The sequence below is a fragment of the Heterodontus francisci genome, chromosome 16 (genome assembly GCF_036365525.1).
Source record: "Heterodontus francisci isolate sHetFra1 chromosome 16, sHetFra1.hap1, whole genome shotgun sequence".
NCBI classification, from domain to species: Eukaryota; Metazoa; Chordata; class Chondrichthyes; order Heterodontiformes; family Heterodontidae; genus Heterodontus; species Heterodontus francisci.
In genome coordinates this window covers 78,574,187-78,590,048 of record NC_090386.1, presented here as the reverse complement: position 1 = coordinate 78,590,048, position 15,862 = coordinate 78,574,187, and the positions used below count along the sequence as shown (strand labels likewise).

The 15,862-nt window shown below is 42.8% G+C and overlaps 1 protein-coding gene across 1 annotated transcript in view; it reads left to right on the top strand.

The window, feature by feature from the left end:
- The window catches only part of ntsr1 (neurotensin receptor 1 (high affinity)), an 84,751-nt gene extending 70,283 nt beyond the window's left edge, over positions 1 to 14,468 (top strand). Inside the window, exons 3-4 of the mRNA XM_068048833.1 lie at positions 4,640 to 4,730; positions 14,219 to 14,468. Of these exons, the coding sequence (XP_067904934.1) occupies positions 4,640 to 4,730; positions 14,219 to 14,468 (341 nt within the window). The remainder of the gene's footprint in view (positions 1 to 4,639; positions 4,731 to 14,218) is intronic.
- The last annotated feature ends 1,394 nt before the right edge of the window (positions 14,469 to 15,862 follow it).

Sequence of the window (15,862 nt, the reverse complement as noted above, 5' to 3'; positions counted from 1 at the left end):
TTAATGCCTTTATCTTTCAGAAATTGTCTCATTGGCCCCCTATGTAAAACAAAAGTTGTAATGTGCCCCCCCCCATGACGTGAAAAGGTTGGACACCCCTGCTCCAAGCCATTAACCTCATGTTTTAAAATAACCTAGCAGCTAGGTTATTTTATAAGACAAGTTTAAAGGTTTGTCGTACGTAAACTCATTTTAAAATGGCAAAAGTCACTTAGGGAATGTCTCAATTTCTATGCTCTGGCACACATTACTTTCATGTGGACAAAAACTAAGTAACATGTTGAAAGTTGCTTCTATATAAATGTTGCAATTCTGTTGCTATCCATTTGGAATCACATTGTTCCAAAACTTGTATGAAGAGGAAAACAGGCAATGAAATCCAAGTAATCTCCAGAAGTCAGCACTGTAGGTTCCTCATAAATACAAGAGTACAGTGTAATGGGGTTAAATGATATTGGCAAAAACAGGATGCTGCTGATCCATATGCAATAGTTAGTAAATATAATGTAATGGAAAGCTTTAATAAACCTTAAGCTATGATGAACTGTCTACGATTCCTTAACAAAATCCATGCTGCATTTGTAGTTTTAAAATCTATCAGGGAAGACATAGTAAAACTTTATTATGTTTCAATGACCATATTAGAAACAGTCATTAACTGATTTTTTTTTACTGTGAATTGTTTTAAAGGACAAATTTTACAAGTATGTCAAAGATCAGTAACTGCAATATGCATCGTTTACTATCCTGCTTGGGGACAGATAACCTGAGTGGCCAATGTCATTTGAAAGTTGTCTGTATCGTATAATTACATTACGTTAAAAGTGCACCTTTGCCAACAGGTAAGAGATTTGGCTTGGACATAAATTAGCTAGTCTACAGTACAATCTTACAGGTACTGTCTAAACATTTTGTAACTAAATAATACATGCGGTAACAATCGCTCAACCTTTTGAAGAAAAGCTTGTCATTCATAATTATCGGGCTGAACTTTATTGGCACGCCACAAATCGGGGCGGCACATTTTGAAGACGCCAGCCTTCAGACATGGAAACACCACCACTGAGCCTCCGCGATATTTTGTGCGGGGGCTCATTTAAATGGAGGCGTCGGAGCAGCCAGCCCCAATGATGTAGAGGGGACAGCCACTTTGTCCCCGACAATGGCGTCCGGCGCCACCATGCAGGCGCCAGTGCCATTTTTAAGGCTTCCAGCCCTTAGCATAGATTTGAATTTTTAAAGGTTTAACACTGTTCATTTTATTTTTAAAAAATATTTAAAAATGGAGGCCCTTTTCCAAGCCCCACAATGTTTTTTTTCTTGGTTGTTATGAATAAAATCGAAAATTAAAAACAAAAAGTGCTGGAAATACAAAGCATGTCTGGAAGCATCTGTGGAGAGAAAAACAGAGTTAATGTTTCAGGTCTGTGACCTTTCGCCAGAATGAATAAAATCTAGTTCAGTCCCAACCCGAACTTTCTCCCCAACCTCTTCACTTTTGCCCTTCAACCCCTTCCCACCACCCCCACAGCCAAAAAGATATGTTTTTCCCGCTCCCCGCTGCCCTGATCATTTTAGTCCTCCTCCCTCTCCGCCAAATGGAGTTCTGAAGGTGTGCGAGTTGTGGTTGGCGGCTGTAAAATTGGCGTGGGATGGCCGCCGGGATCAGGTAAGTTAATTAGCATTTTTTTCATTAATTTAGATATGTAAGTGAAGGCCCCGCCGCCAAGCAGTGGGGCGGTGGGGGAGGGGGGGCGCACTGAGGTCTCACCGCTGGTAAAATGCAGCGGGGTCTTCTTGGCTTCAGGGGTCGTGGCGGGCCACTCCCACAAGTATTTATTGGCCCACCTGCCATGACCCCCGACGTCGAGGGGCTGGTAAAATTCAGCCCATCATTCAGAGCTGACTCGGAATTCAACAGTGATAGACTGAGATATAGACATAAGTGAATTTAAGAGAATCACGTTATCGGAGGAACTGAAGGGCACTCTTTATTTGTAATTATGTTTATCTAATTTTATCACTAACTTTGGGGAGTAAATGACATTTTGGCCGGAATTGTGCGCTGGGCGGATGGGAGCCGGACTCAGACATAAATGTCAGTGCCAAATCCGCTTCCGCCCAGCCTGGGGATCCGTCTTGTATTTTACGGATCCCCAGGCTTTAATTGGCCTGAGGCGGGACTTCCACCCACTTGAGGGAGGAGGTCCCGCCTCAGTGAGCTGCCAGCCAATCAGGGGGCCGGCAGCTCTTAGTCTCAGCAGTGCTACCGGGAGCAGTGGCCACCGCTGGGACTGCAGCCCAGCCGACCGAGGAGGATACCAAGGAGCCGGGACTGAAGGTAAGTTTGAGCTGCCTCATCAGGGGAATCGGTCGTGCCCTGGTGAGGCTAGTGTGGTCGTTTAGGGGGAGGGGGACGTCTTGGATCCCGGGGTTGGGTTGGGAGGCGGGGGCGTCCCTCAATCGGGCACCCTGTGCCCAATTGCCAGGCCCCCCCACCGGGGTGCGGAAAGGCCGGCAGCTATAGCTGGGTGGCCTTTCACGTCCCTGGCTTACCCGTTTGCCACGGGTAAAATACCCGTGGAGGCGGGCGAGGGCCCTTAAGTGGCCGTTAAGTGACCCGCTGGGACGGCGTAAAATTCCAGCCTTTGTCCATGAGAGATGCTGTTGTTTCTGTATTTTGGAATACAGCACTTCGTTTAACAGCCTGTCAAGATGAATAAACTAGTCTTAGCTACCTACCGTTAATCTCACTGTCCCTTCCTGTCCTACTCTGCTTTTCTGTTTTACACGACTCTTCTGAAGTACTATCTGCACCATCCTATAAAATTCTCCTGATTTGGAGATCACTGCCCTTTTGTTGGCTGCCCTGTTTTCAGACACATATTACGAGCAGGCGGAGAAGTTTCACAAACATTGACATGGGTTAAATTGTCTTGTGACAACAGCAGTGTGAGAAATCGTTCATCTTCCTATTGCTGATTTTTTTATTGCCTCACCTCAATAATCACAATAATAATCCTCTCCTTGCATTTCCTGGTTTATTGGATGAATTTTCACTCCTGACACAGTGTGAATCTACAGAGGTCATCTGATAAGCTCCATCTACCACCCTGTGACATGGTGTAGCTAGCTCTATTCTGTCAACAAAAGTAATTTGCATTGCATACTATTTTGCTTGCTAGCTAGCTAATACAGTTATGCTGCTCTCCATTGATACTTTGTATGCTTAGCTACTTTATTTATAGGGAGAAATTTATTTTAAATTGGACCCTGGTTTGATGGCATTAGATTAGCCATGCAATGTCCACACAGATCAATTGCCCCCATGACCGTGGATGAGTTAATAATTTTGTCAAATGTCCACAGTGCAATGTGTTGGTGTTAATCAGAAACCAGCATAAATTAATGAGAATACTCAAACATCTTTCCAATTTCCTTTTGATTCCTCATCTAGCTATATACTATATACAATTCTTACCATACAAAACACATAAAAATTTAAGAAGTAAGCATAAAGTCATCAAAATGCTCATCTGCTATTGGAAGTTTATCCAATAAATGTGTCCCAGAGATTTAAACCCTCAGAGAGGCCTGGGATTTGGGTTTTGTTTCTTTCCTAATGTTTGCTTTCTCCAAGCCTCTGAACAATCCAGTCCCTTGTATTTCCTTGTCTGCCCAACTTCTCCCTGGTCTGGTCCTGCCCAGTTTGATCCTGTGTACTCCCTTGGCCATCCCAACCCAGCACTTTCTGGCCCTGCACAAGCCACTCTAACTGCTTCCAAGTCTAACCCAATTCCCCATGTTATTTTCAGCTCAACCCAGCCCTGATCCAAGTGTTTCATCTCTACTTCTATCCTTGACAACAGATCTAACCTGTTGACCTTTCAGCCCTCTGCTGTATTCCTTCCTAATACTAAATGTGGATCCAGCTTTCCTCCTTCCCTGACCAGGTATCTCTGCCTCCGGCATTCCAGCTTAAGAGATGTGCCACAAGGATCCTCTAGTTTTGTGTTGCCAGCCCCCTTCCTCTCAAGAAAATTGTGATTGCAACAGAAATAAAATTTAACCCATATCACACTTTCCCAATAATCTGTCCAAACCTTATATTAATACTACAAAATTAATGAAAGCAAACAGCTGTTTAACAGGTCACTTATTTGAGAACAATTATGGGGAGCAGGCATTATCTTGTAGTATAAAAATTGTCCAGATTTGACATTTATAGCACACGTTTTAACAGCTAGCTTTAAATTTTGTAATACCAACCAATTGCCTTGTAAATTAAAATAATCTGAAGGTTGGACTTAGCTATTTATTTGCAATGTCTGCAGGAAATATTATACCCAGAGCTTTGAAATTAAGTTCCTGTATTTATGATGTCAACTAATTTGTGATAATTATCAATTTACCAACTCTAATATCTCAACAACCTTTAAGGCATTTCTTCCAATTACAGTTCAATCAACTCAACAACTTGTGGCTCATGTATGAATCAGCAGAATATGTAACTTCACAAGGAGTTTTTATTATGGCAGAATTCCTCAATTTTCTTATTTTTTCTCTAAAGGTTAATTCAATGAGCACAGTAATATAACATTTAGGGTAAGAGTTTAAGGTTCTTGTTTTTTTCTTCCAGGGGCCGTGGTCATTGCCTTCGTGGTCTGCTGGCTTCCATATCACATACGCCGACTTATGTTCTGTTATGTCCCCAAACATCTTTGGACAGAGTGAGTAGTTATCGATTGATTAAGAGTTCTAATTAAATTACAATATTTACATTTAATATTGAATAAGGAAAATAAAGGAGTGTTCTATTTATTTTTATATATATTTATTAGAAGAGTTTAGAAGAATGAGGAGTGATCTTGTTGAAATGTACAAGATTCTGAGGGGGCTTGACAGGGTAGATGTTGAGAAGATGTTTCCACTAGCGAGGGAATCTCGAACTAGGGGACATAGTTACAGAATAAGGGGACACACATTTAAAACTGAGATGTGAAGGAATTTCTTCTCTCAGAGGGTAGTGAATGTCTGGAATTCTCTACCCCAGAGAATTGTGGAGGCTAGATCACTAAAAATATTTAAAGAGGAGGTAGATAGATTTTTGAAATATCGGGGTGTTGAGGGCTATGAGGAGCTGGCACGAAATAGGAGTTGAGGTCTTGGGCAGAACAGCTATCATCTTACTGAATGGTGGAGAAGGCTTGAGGGGCCGAATGGCCTACACCTGCTCCTATTTCTTATGTTCTTATTATTATGATTTATACAGCATATTATTCAGTTTATGAATGAACATATTGAGCAAATCAACAGTGGTTTCAATATTGAGTTTATTGACCCAAACTGAGTTAAAGTTCTCAAACCCAAGTTCAGAAGAAATCCTCTTAAATCTAATTTTCCTACATGTAACACGTTGTTCAAAATTAGAAATGTGTCAAGTACCAAAACTGCAAAGCAAAGAGCCAAGACAGATATGGTTGATCAAATGGTCTCCTTCTGTGTTTTACACTTCTGTGGAAACAGACTAATGAATGATTCTGTACCCCAAACCATTGACTGAGCACATCTTATTTCAGCTGCCACTTGTTTTGGCTTTCTTTTCAACTAAACAAGAACATTTGCTTTCAAATAATTTTCATCTATATGGATGCATGAGATGTTGTATGTACCAATTAAAAATATTGCACTTATGATACCACCACGACACATAGCCAACAAACAAATGCTTTTATTAGGTTTGTACTCAGAAATTAAAACCCCAATGATAGCATTGATTCCCATCATGATCAAATGTAAAAGACTTTGATTTACTAATATTGTCTAATGTCTGACTTAATTGAAAATTTGAAAATTTGTAGATTTACAAAACTTAGAACTCCTTGCTTGGTGCCTTCACTTTAATTCACTTAATACATTTATACAACTTGCAGTGAGTTACAAAATATTATGTCAACTCTTCCCAACTGGGTACAAGATTGTCCTTTCCTACTTGAGATTTAGGTGTGACGAATAGGAAGAAAGCTGATATGAAATCAGCTCAGGCCACCTGAAGGTGGTTATTAGTTAATAAGAATCTGCAGCAAAAATCTGCACTGTGCCTGTCTAGAAATGTTTGCAAACTGAAAATATATTCTACTCTTTGGCACTTACCAGATCTGATAATGCTGCTGTGAACGACCTTGGGATGTTTTATGACATTAGAAGTGATTATATAAGCAAAATTTATTGTTGTTGTATAAATACACTTTAAGAGATCAACATATAATTGGATGGTAGGCTGGGAAAGGTAGGGTGCTGAAGAGATGAGCTTCATTGGAGCAAATGGTCTTTTCTCATCCTTGACTGTTCTTACGTGATGTGTGTTGCATCTTGACATGAGTTATTCCAATTTTGATCACTGTGCCCTCTATCCTGTCAAACCTTTTTAGAAGGCCCAGTGGCATTCAGTAGCAATTTCAATTTAGTATTTATTCACATAATTAGACACATTTGTCAATAATCTGGCTAATCTTCTAGCTGTAAATTATTGCAGCACAAGCTTGGGAATCTAAATTTTCCACTTTATAACAGGTGAAAAACCTCTCTGAATTTCTAAGTGATGGTTGACTGTCAAGATTGATGCATTATTTTGCGTCCATTGACAGTTATGATAAATTTTTTTCTTGTGCATAACTGATCATGTTCAGCTTTTGTAACTAGGGACTGAAAGATGAGGGAATCCAGATGAAACACAATACAGGCTTCCTTTTTTATGGGGTTGTTGTGTCGTGAAATGGGAAAAATAACAAATCAAAAGCTAGAGTAAGATTACTAAAATGCTAAACCATGCCAAATTCCAACTATTCTTCAATCTAATAATATTTTTAACTTTGAATCTGAGATAAATGATATTTCAGGCTACAAATTATTGTTGGCTCTGGAAGCAAATGAACACAATGGGCTGGATTTTATCAGCTGCTCCAAGCTTCAAAAATAGCGGCCCACTCATGTGGGCCTCACGCCAAAGAGGCGCCATAAACTCAAGCGCAGCGGCTCATTTAAATAGCCAGGGTGGGCCACACCCCCAATCACTGGAGGAGGTGGGGTGTCCGTCACCGGCAATGGCGTCAGCTGACTGGGCGCAGATGCTGATGCCATTTTTATTTAAATAGCTAAAAAATATTCAATCAAATTACATAAATACATTTGTTTTGCCCCTCACCCCCCCCCCAACGACAACTAAATTAACTATTTGCCCGTCTCCCCCAAAACACTTACTTTTACCATCTGACCTTCTTCCCCCACCCCCCACCAAACTGCACAAAGTGCAACCCTTCCCACCATCCTGTACACTCATGACATTAATTTGACCACGTGTCCCCTGCTGACACCCCCGCCGCACTGGTGAACTTAGCTCCTCCCTGCTCCCCACCAGTGTTACACTCGCTTCCCCGGATGGGGATCCGAAGGAGTGGGAGTGCTGGCTGCCAGGCCGAATTATGCAGTGGGCAACCAAGATTAAGGGCAAGTACATGTAAATGTAATAATGCTATTCATTTACCTATGCTGATTGTGGTCCCGTCACTGAGCGGTGGATGGGCCGCCACGGTGCCTCGCCGCTGCCAGGAGGATCAGGCCAAGCCCTGCTGGTGTCAAGGTCCATGGTGGGCCTCATCCAGGGCCATCTCAAGGCCCCTTCCACTCCCCTCCCGCCACGTGTCCCAACGTTGAGGGCTTCTTAAAATCCAGCCCAATATGCATATTTGATTTTCTTTTGTCCTCTATTTTAACCTGAGCATGAACCCATTTTTCATATGTAGGTTAATACCTCTGCTTAAATAGCAGCAAAATGTCATCACACGTGTTTATTCATAAATATTGGGCTGAATTTTACAAGCCACCGTGATATTCAGCAGGGTGGCACATTTAAATGGCCAGGGCAGACCACAACACCACCACCCCCCGCCCGTGACGTGGAGGGGGCGGGTCGTCCGTCTCTGGCAAATGCGCAGATGCTGATGCCATTTTTAAAGGGCTTCAAGCCCTTCACTTTAGTTTAAATATTTAAAGAGATAGTCATTTAAAATTTATTTTAAAAAATTAAATAAATATATCTAGCCCCTCTCCCACCGCTCAATAATCATACAATTCATTCCTTGCCCTCTCCCCCCACCAAAATACTCACCTTGTGTACCTGACCTTTCGCCCCACCTGGATGTTTATAAACTTTTAACTTCACCTCTTCCCTCCACCAATCTGATCTGTTTGACATCGCTCCCCCCACCCCCTCCTGCACTCAAATACTTCCCTACTCCCCCCTCCCCACCAGTGTCCCGCTCCGAAGGCACAAGAGTGCCGGCCACTGGCACCAATATCGGAGCGGGATGGACGGTGGGAGCAGGTAAGTGATTAATTCATTTATTGGCATTTTTTACAAATGCAGATTTTGCTCCTGTCGCCGTGAGGGGAGGCTGCCACGAGGCCTCACCATTGCCGGCAATATTGGGCCGGGCCTTCCTGGCATTCAGGTCTGTGGCAGGCCTCTGCCGGAGGCATTTTCCGGCCCCTCCTGCCTTGGCCCCCGATGTCAGGGGGGTTGTAAAATCCAGCCCATTGTCAACAGTAATTTCTAAAATAATCAGTAGTTTCAGACCATAGCTTTATCCTCCATTTCTTTACTGAAAAGGATGATGGTGCTGAGAACTGTTCGAGTCCTGGGAAAGCAGGTATAGTCCCTTCATCAGCACTCAATACATATTTCCAAAATTTCCTTTTCTCATTTCTGTTTTCTTTATCTTTAGTTTTTTTACCCTTTTTTCTTGGATGGGCCTTTCAGTGTGTTAGTTATTTGCAAATTCTTTTCAATCTTTAAGGCCTTGCTGACTGAATATATTTTATATCATCTAATATACTCCTGCTTTACTTTCAAACTGAAAATAACCTGAATTATTCTAAAAATTTGACAGGTACTGTCCAGCACTTTAAATCATTAGGAAGTAGCACGCAAGAAATGAAGCTTTTATTTTATTCATTCATGGGATGCGGGCGTCGCTGGCCAGGCCAGCATTTATTGCCCATCCCTATTTGCCCTTCAGAAGGTGGTGGTGAGCTGCCTTCTTGAACCGCTGCAGTCCATGTGGGGTAGGTACATCCACAGTGCTGTTAGGAAGGGAGTTCCAGGATTTTGACCCAGCGACAGTGAAGGAACGGCGATATAGTTCCAAGTCAGGATGGTGTGTGACTTGGAGGGGAACTTGCAGGTGGTGGTGTTCCCATGTATGTGCTGCCCTTGTCCTTCTAGTTGGTAGAGGTCGCGGGTTTGGAAGGTGCTGTCTAAGGAACCTTGGTGCATTGCTGCAGTGCATCTTGTAGATGGTGCACACTGCTGCCACTGTGCGTCAGTGGTGGAGGGAGTGAATGTTTGTAGATGGGATGCCAATCAAGCGGGTTGATGTGTCCTGGATGGTGTCGAGCTTCTTGAGTGTTGTTGGAGCTGCACCCATCCAGGCAAGTGGAGAGTATTCCATCACACTCCTGACTTGTGCCTTGTAGATGGTGGACAGGCTCTGGGGAGTCAGGAGGTGAGTTTGTCGCCTCAGGATTCCTAGCCTCTGACCTGCTCTTGTAGCCACGATATTTATATGGCTACTCCAGTTCAGTTTCTGGTCAATGGTAGCCCCAAGGATGTTGATAGTCGAGGATTCAGCGATGGTAATGCCGTTGAATGTCAAGGGGAGATGGTTAGATTCTCGCTTGTTGGAGATGGTCATTGCCTGGCACTTGTGTGGCACGAATGTTACTTGCCACTTATCAGCCTAATCATCTTCCTTTGCACTAGGTATGATTCAACCAGCAGAGAGTTTTCCCCCTGATTCCCATTGACTCCAATTTTGCTAGGGCTCCTTGATGCCATACTTGGTCAAATGCTGCCTTGATGTCAAGGGCAGTCACTCTCAGCTCACCTCTTGAGTTCAGCTCTTTTGTCCATGTTTGAACCAAGGCTGTAATGAGGTCAGGAGCTGAGTGGCCCTGGCGGAACCCAGATTGAGTGTCACTGAGCAGGTTATTGCTAAGCAAGTGCCGCTTGATTGCACTGTTGATGATACCTTCCATCACTTTACTGATGATTGAGAGTAGGCTTGATCCTAAACTTCCTCTGTTCCTTTGACTTTGAACATCATATTCCAGGTGAATGAGGACCTGGGTACGCCAAGTGCCCTTCTCTTTATCTGCCTGTCAGAATTTCTGGTCATTAATGGGAGCAGATGGATTATGGCAACATGGGAATGGATGAATTGTAACATAATTTGCTCCTTTTGCACTCTAACACTGCTTAGTGCAAGGGATAATTGTGAATTCCTGGCATCCAGTGATGCTAAAAGCAGCCGGGGCAATATATGGTGGCTGAGAATGAGAAAGCTCTTACCTTTAAGCAAATTGTAACATATTGCTGTGACTTACATTCTTCAAAGTATTTCTGCATTTCCATGGAGTTTTGATGAGTAGAAGCATTTCTTCACTTTGTTATTTAACATTTTAAATTGATGACCCATTGTTACTGATACACCAGAGAAAATATTCTTTTATTATTCACACTATCAAGTCCCTTCATAATTTAAAAGCCTTTTAAGTCTATTCCTAGTCTTATCGGATCCAGTGGAAATAGTCCTACTATCCTCATAATCCTATTTTCCCAACTCTGGCATCATCCTGATGAAGCCATGCTGAATGCTGTCTATGATTTTAATATTCTTTCTATAATGGGGTACCCAGAACTGCACACAGTGCAGTGGCCTAACCAATAAGTTTTTGTATAATTCATCATTCTGTCTTACTCTTGTAGTCCATGTCCCTATTTGCCAAAATCCTATTCTTCTTCTTATGGTTATATATGCCTTCTCTCATACTTTCAGGAAACTTAACATTTGAACCATTAAGTCTCGCTGGTCATCCATACCCTTCAGTATCATTCCTTGTTTATTTCTCCCAAAGATGTATTACTTCACACTTATCAATATTAAATTGCATCTGCCACCTTGTCTGTTTTCCTGAAGTCTTTTGCAGTCCTCCTCAATGTTTTCCCTACTTTTATGTCATCAATAAATTTTGAGATTGTATTCCTTATGTCCATCTATCTATACATAAATGAAAGGTGAAATGATTAAAATCAGGGATTCTCAAGAGGCCGGAATTAAGGGAGTGCAGATATCGCAAACAGTTGTCGGGTTAAAGGAAATTACAGAATAAGGAGGGATGAAGGCATGGAGGAATTTGAAAACAAAGAGTAGAATTTTAAAATTGAGTCGTTGCTTAATTCGGAGGCAATGTAGATCAGTGAGACCAGGGGTCATGGGTGAATGGGACATGGACAGCATATTTTGGATGACCTCAAGTTCACAGGGAATAGAATGTGACAGACCAAAAGTGCATTGGAATAGTCAAGGTAAAAAAGGAATGGATGAGGGTTTCAGCAGCAGATGAGCTGAGGCATGGACAGAGTCGGGCAATGTTACAGATGTGGAAATTGTTTTAACGATGGCATGGATATGTGGTCAGAAGCTTATCCTGGCATCAAATATGACATCGAGGTTGTGAACAGTCTGGTTCAGCCTCAGAGAGTTGGTGGCTGGGGGAGGGACGGAGTCGGTGGCTATGGAAAGGAATTTGTGCTGAGGGGGCCTTCCCAATATTTAATTGGAGGAAATTTCTTCTCAGTACTGGATGTCAGACAAGCAGTCTGACAATTCAGAGACAGTGGAGGGGTCGAGAGCGGTAGCGGTGAGGCAGAGCTAAGTGTTTTCAGCGTGCATGTAGAAACTGATGGGGCTGGATTTTAAGAGTCCTCTGTCATTCCTGGCGACGAGCTCAAAAAAGGGCTGCACGCTGAAGAGCCACTGCAATTTTCTGCGTGGCGGCTCATTTAAAGAGCCGGTTGCCCCCCCCCCCCCCCCCCCAATCACGTGGAGGGAGCAGGCTGTCCGTCACCGGCAATGGCGTCAGCTGTCTGTACGCAGTCACTGGCGCCATTTTTAAAGGGCAGTTGGCCCTGCCGGCAAATTAGAACTTTTAAAACGAACCACCCCATAATTTACTAAATAAAATTGTAACGCCCCTTTCCAACCCCCAGTAACAATTACAGTAAGTTTTTGCCCTTCCCTCCAAAAATACTTTGAATTCTGACCTTCTGTCCCAGAGACTGCAGAAAGTTGAATGTGTGCCCTTCTCACAATCCCCTACACTGATACCCCCCACCCTGCATTAAAAATTTTAGCTCATCCCCCCTCTCCACCAGTGTCACGCCTGCTTTCCCCAGACGGGAGTGCCGGCTGCCGCGCCGAAGATCGCGTTGGACCCGGAAGATTCAAGGTAAGTTGATTTAAATTTATACATGTCATTAATTTAAATATTCAAATTGAGGTCCCGTTGCCCAGCCATGGGTGGGGGGTGGGGGGCCACCATGGAGCCTTGCCACTTCCAGGAGGATCGTGCCAGGCCCTCCTGGCCACAACCATCTTCTGGCCTGCCCCTGCCACGGAGCCCGATGTTGTGGGCTTGGGAAAATACAGCCCATGGTTTGTTTTTCAATGATGTTGCCTAGGGGTATGTGGATGAGAAATAGGAGGGAGCCAAGGATAGACATTGGGGGACACCAGAGGTAACTGTGTAAAATAGGAAGAGAAGCCATTGCAGCTGATTCTCTGGCTACGACTGGAAAGATAAGAATGGAACCAGACGAGTGCAGTCCTTCCCAGCTGGACAATGGTGGCGAGGCATTGGAGGAGGATGTTATGGTCAACCATGTCAAAGGCTGCAAACAGGTCGAGAAGGATGAGGAGGAATTGTTTACCTTTGTCACAGTCACATAGGATGCCATTTGTGATAGATAAGAGCTGGTTTGGTACTGTATAGGAGCAAAAACCTGATTGGAGGGGTTCAAACATGGAATTCCGGGAAAGGTGGACACAGATTTGGGTTGTGACAACATGTTCAAGGAATTTAGAGGGCAAAGGGAAGTTGGAGATGTGCCAGTAGTTTGCAAGGAAAGAGGGTCAAGGGTTGATTTTTTGAATAGAGGGGCGATGATGGCAGATTGGAAGGAGAGGAGGCAGTACCTGAGGAGAGAGAACTGTTAACAATATCAGCTAACATGGGAGCCAAGAAAGGAAGTTGACTGGTCAGTACTTTAGTGGGAATAGGGTCAGGGGAGCGGCAGGTAGGTCTCATGGACAAGATTAGCTTGGAGAGGGAGTGAGGGGAGATAGACTAGAGAAAGATGCGAGTGCAGGGCTAGGGCAGGGGTGGAGCCTTGGAGGAAGTTTGGCCTGGTGGGTTAGGGGAAGAGAGGGACGTGGCAGAGACAGCTGGCCGGATGGTCTCAATCTTAGTGTCAAAGAAATCCATGAACTCCTCGTACTTATTCAACCTCAATGCAAGTCTTTAAATGCAGAAGAGCATTAATAATGTACATATAAACAATGGTTGTAATGTTGGAAGATAAATAGAATTATTAAGCTTCAGCTGAAACTTTTCCCAGCATGCAGGCAAAACTCTACTTTGCAATTTCTATTTATTTTTATGAGGATTCAAAAATTTACCCCTCCCCTGACTCATAGTATGGATAATAAAGTATCACAAACTAATTAATACACATCAGTTCTATTAGAAAGGAGCTGGGCAAATGTTTGGATAAATGTAGGAATCTTGGTTTCATAAGTAAGCAGAGATCATCAAGTACTCTGTAGGACACGATAGCTGAAGTAGCATTTAAATTACAAAGATGTAACCTTTCTGGGTCGACTAATGATAGATTGGAATCCTGCCATCTTTTGAATCTCTCAAGGGCCATGATAAGAGTTTTCTGCTCTTCATGGTTTGTCTGTGGTTAGTCACCTGACCCACAAGTTAAGCTTGGAGAAGGGAGTCACAAGACCTAATAATTATTTAATATATTTCCTTAATAAGATGATCCTATAATGTTTATGCAGTTTGACAGTTTGCAGTTGATATGTGAGGGATAACTACAATTTCAGATGGACTTTGTATATCATAAATTTGAGAAATTCTCTTGAAACTGTCTTTAGTAAGAACAAATCTTGCATCCACAAAATGATAGACAGTACATTTTTAAGATATGTTGCCTTGCCTGCTAACTATTTCCTGCATTTTCTGTCAATCTATATTTGTTATTAATTTTGCTGCAAATCGTAATCTTAATCATTAATATTACTTCTTCCAGCTTTCTCTACGATTTCTATCATTACTTCTACATGGTGACAAATGTCCTCTTCTACGTCAGCTCCACTATCAACCCGATCCTGTACAACCTGGTCTCTGCAAACTTCAGGCAGGACTTCTTCTCAACGCTTAGCTCTTTCTGTCTTCTCAGGAGACAAAAGGCAAAGACACCTGCACTTAGCAGAAAATCAAACAGCATTTCCAGCAACCATACGTGCTCCAGTAATGTCACCAGGGAAACCATGTACTAGCAGATTCTAATTGGGGTCAAATAGTTGGAAGAAGAATGGGGGAGAAGGTAACAAGCTTAATAATTACCATCATGAATTTTGGGGACAATTGCAATAGTGAGAAGTTTATTGACTCAATGAAAATTTCTAAAAAATGAGCTCTTGGAGGAGCTTTGTAAGAATTGAAAGATGGTGGCCTGGAGTTTCCGTTAGGTTGCTCTGTTTTTTTTCAGCACAAGTGAGCCAATGCAAAGGATTACTGGATTTCAGGTGCAAATTACATTCAGCGCAAATTGAGTTTCTGTGATCTTTTGTTCTCATTTATAAAATATCACACTAGAAGCCACCTACCCCCCCTCACCCCAACAAAACTGGCCTTACCACCAGCTCGAATAAATCACCATTGGGAGTTTCCGCTAATTGCACCCATTTGCGGGCCTCCAAGGTGCCTCTTAAAATTAGCTTTTTTTGGACACACGGACACTAATAGGCCCATTTTAAAAGCCGCTGTATATAATGTTTTATTTATTAAGTAGCTGACTACCGTACACCATTATAACAAGCAAATGGTTCTGTATAGTTATTTAATATCATTTTCAGTTATTTAAAATCAGGTTACTCAGACAGTGGACAAGATACTGAGTAAAATGCTTACTTTATTGTGATAAACCCATTTTCAGATGTATGAATCAAACTGCACCAAGTTACCACTCTCAAATATATTAAGAAATATTGTTTAAAGCCCAGTTCTGATGGTTCATGGCAGATTTTACATTTAACAATGTGCAAATAAGTTTGAGTAGGCACTTGAGATAAAAAAAACACTTCTTTAAACTAGTGCAATTTGGACCCAGATCACCAATTACATCCAAAGCAGAAACCCTAACCCACGAGTATCTTTCATATCTTTGCTTTGCTGTTAGGATGGAGATACTCAGAATGTAACCAAAAGATTGGCCATATTTGCTTCATTTTGCACTTTCATAGTAACTTCTTAGTAAAGGCAAATAAATCTCTGGCCATTGTTAAATGGATCCAAGCCAAACAGTGAAGGATGAAACTAGAAGTGGGGACTGAATTTTACTGGCCCCTCGATGCCACGGGGTGGGGTGGGGGGTGTGGGGGGAGCTGGTAAAATTCTGCGGGGAGAGGCTGACCTTGACCCACGATGTCGAGGAGAGCCCGCCACAAATTACTGGCGGCGGGGGGACCTTGGTGCGGGCCCACCAACCCCCGCCGCTCAGCAGCAGCACCCCAATTAGAATATGTAAAACGGTATTTACCTCTGCCGATTATGCAGCCCGCCGCCTCTCCATGCATACTTCCAGATTTTATGCAGAACGGGCGGCCGTCACGTACCGTCCTGTTCATGATTCGAAAAGCCAGCGGGTCATCAGCAGCAGAAGGTTTTGCTA